This window comes from Eurypyga helias, unplaced genomic scaffold (genome assembly GCF_000690775.1).
Source record: "Eurypyga helias isolate BGI_N326 unplaced genomic scaffold, ASM69077v1 scaffold4117, whole genome shotgun sequence".
Taxonomy (NCBI): domain Eukaryota; kingdom Metazoa; phylum Chordata; class Aves; order Eurypygiformes; family Eurypygidae; genus Eurypyga; species Eurypyga helias.
In genome coordinates, this window is record NW_010259641.1 from 11,970 (window position 1) to 12,608 (window position 639).

A 639-nucleotide genomic window follows, 5' to 3' on the forward strand; every position below is an offset into this window, starting at 1 on the left:
GGTGCCCCAACAGCAGTGTCAGATGGGTTTTGGAGGTTGTAGTTATGTCCATAGGTTGGGAATCCAACAAGGAGCTTCTCAGCCGGAGCACCATTGTTCTTCCAATAGTTCATAGCATAATCCTGTAAAAAAATGTAACGGTTCAAGTCTGTGCCAGGATTTGTAGGCAGGAGGATGACTCCTTAAACTTCTGTTCAGTGGTGTCATGATAATCATCTGTCACACGGTCTGGGAATATGTACTTACGACATTGAAGTAGACAAGGTCACCAGTGTCAGCTGGGCCTTTGTACAGAGGGCTGTTCTCCCCAGTGAATCCATCCCAGGAGCCGTGGAAGTCGTAAGTCATGACGTGGATGTAGTCCAAGTACCTGTGGAGAACATGGCTTGCATCTGTCTCCTGGTCTGCTCAGTCGCCCAGACCTGATTGTTCCCTTAGCGCTGGCCCTTTACCCCACCCCATCCCTGGCTGCGTCCCCACTTTCTGCAAATCTGGGTTTTTCAAGTGCTTTTCTGAGCTGGCCTTGTCAGTGCTGGAGCCCATTCTCTCTCCAGAGGAGGGGAGCAGATGTCAAGGCAGAGTGGGAATTGTGCTGGCATTCTGTGATCAGAGAGATGTTTCCCAATGACATTCAGCAGC

The 639-nt window shown here is 50.2% G+C and overlaps 1 protein-coding gene across 1 annotated transcript in view; it reads right to left on the reverse strand.

Annotated features, from left to right (window-relative positions):
* The window catches only part of CHIA (chitinase, acidic), a gene marked incomplete at its 5' end in the record, with an annotated part of 1,538 nt that extends 1,168 nt beyond the window's left edge, over positions 1-370 (reverse strand). The window contains 2 exon segments of the mRNA XM_010154704.1: positions 1-122; positions 247-370. The exon segment at positions 1-122 is cut by the window's left edge and continues 17 nt beyond it. Of these exon segments, the coding sequence (XP_010153006.1) occupies positions 1-122; positions 247-370 (246 nt within the window).
* Between the last annotated feature and the right edge of the window lie 269 nt (positions 371-639).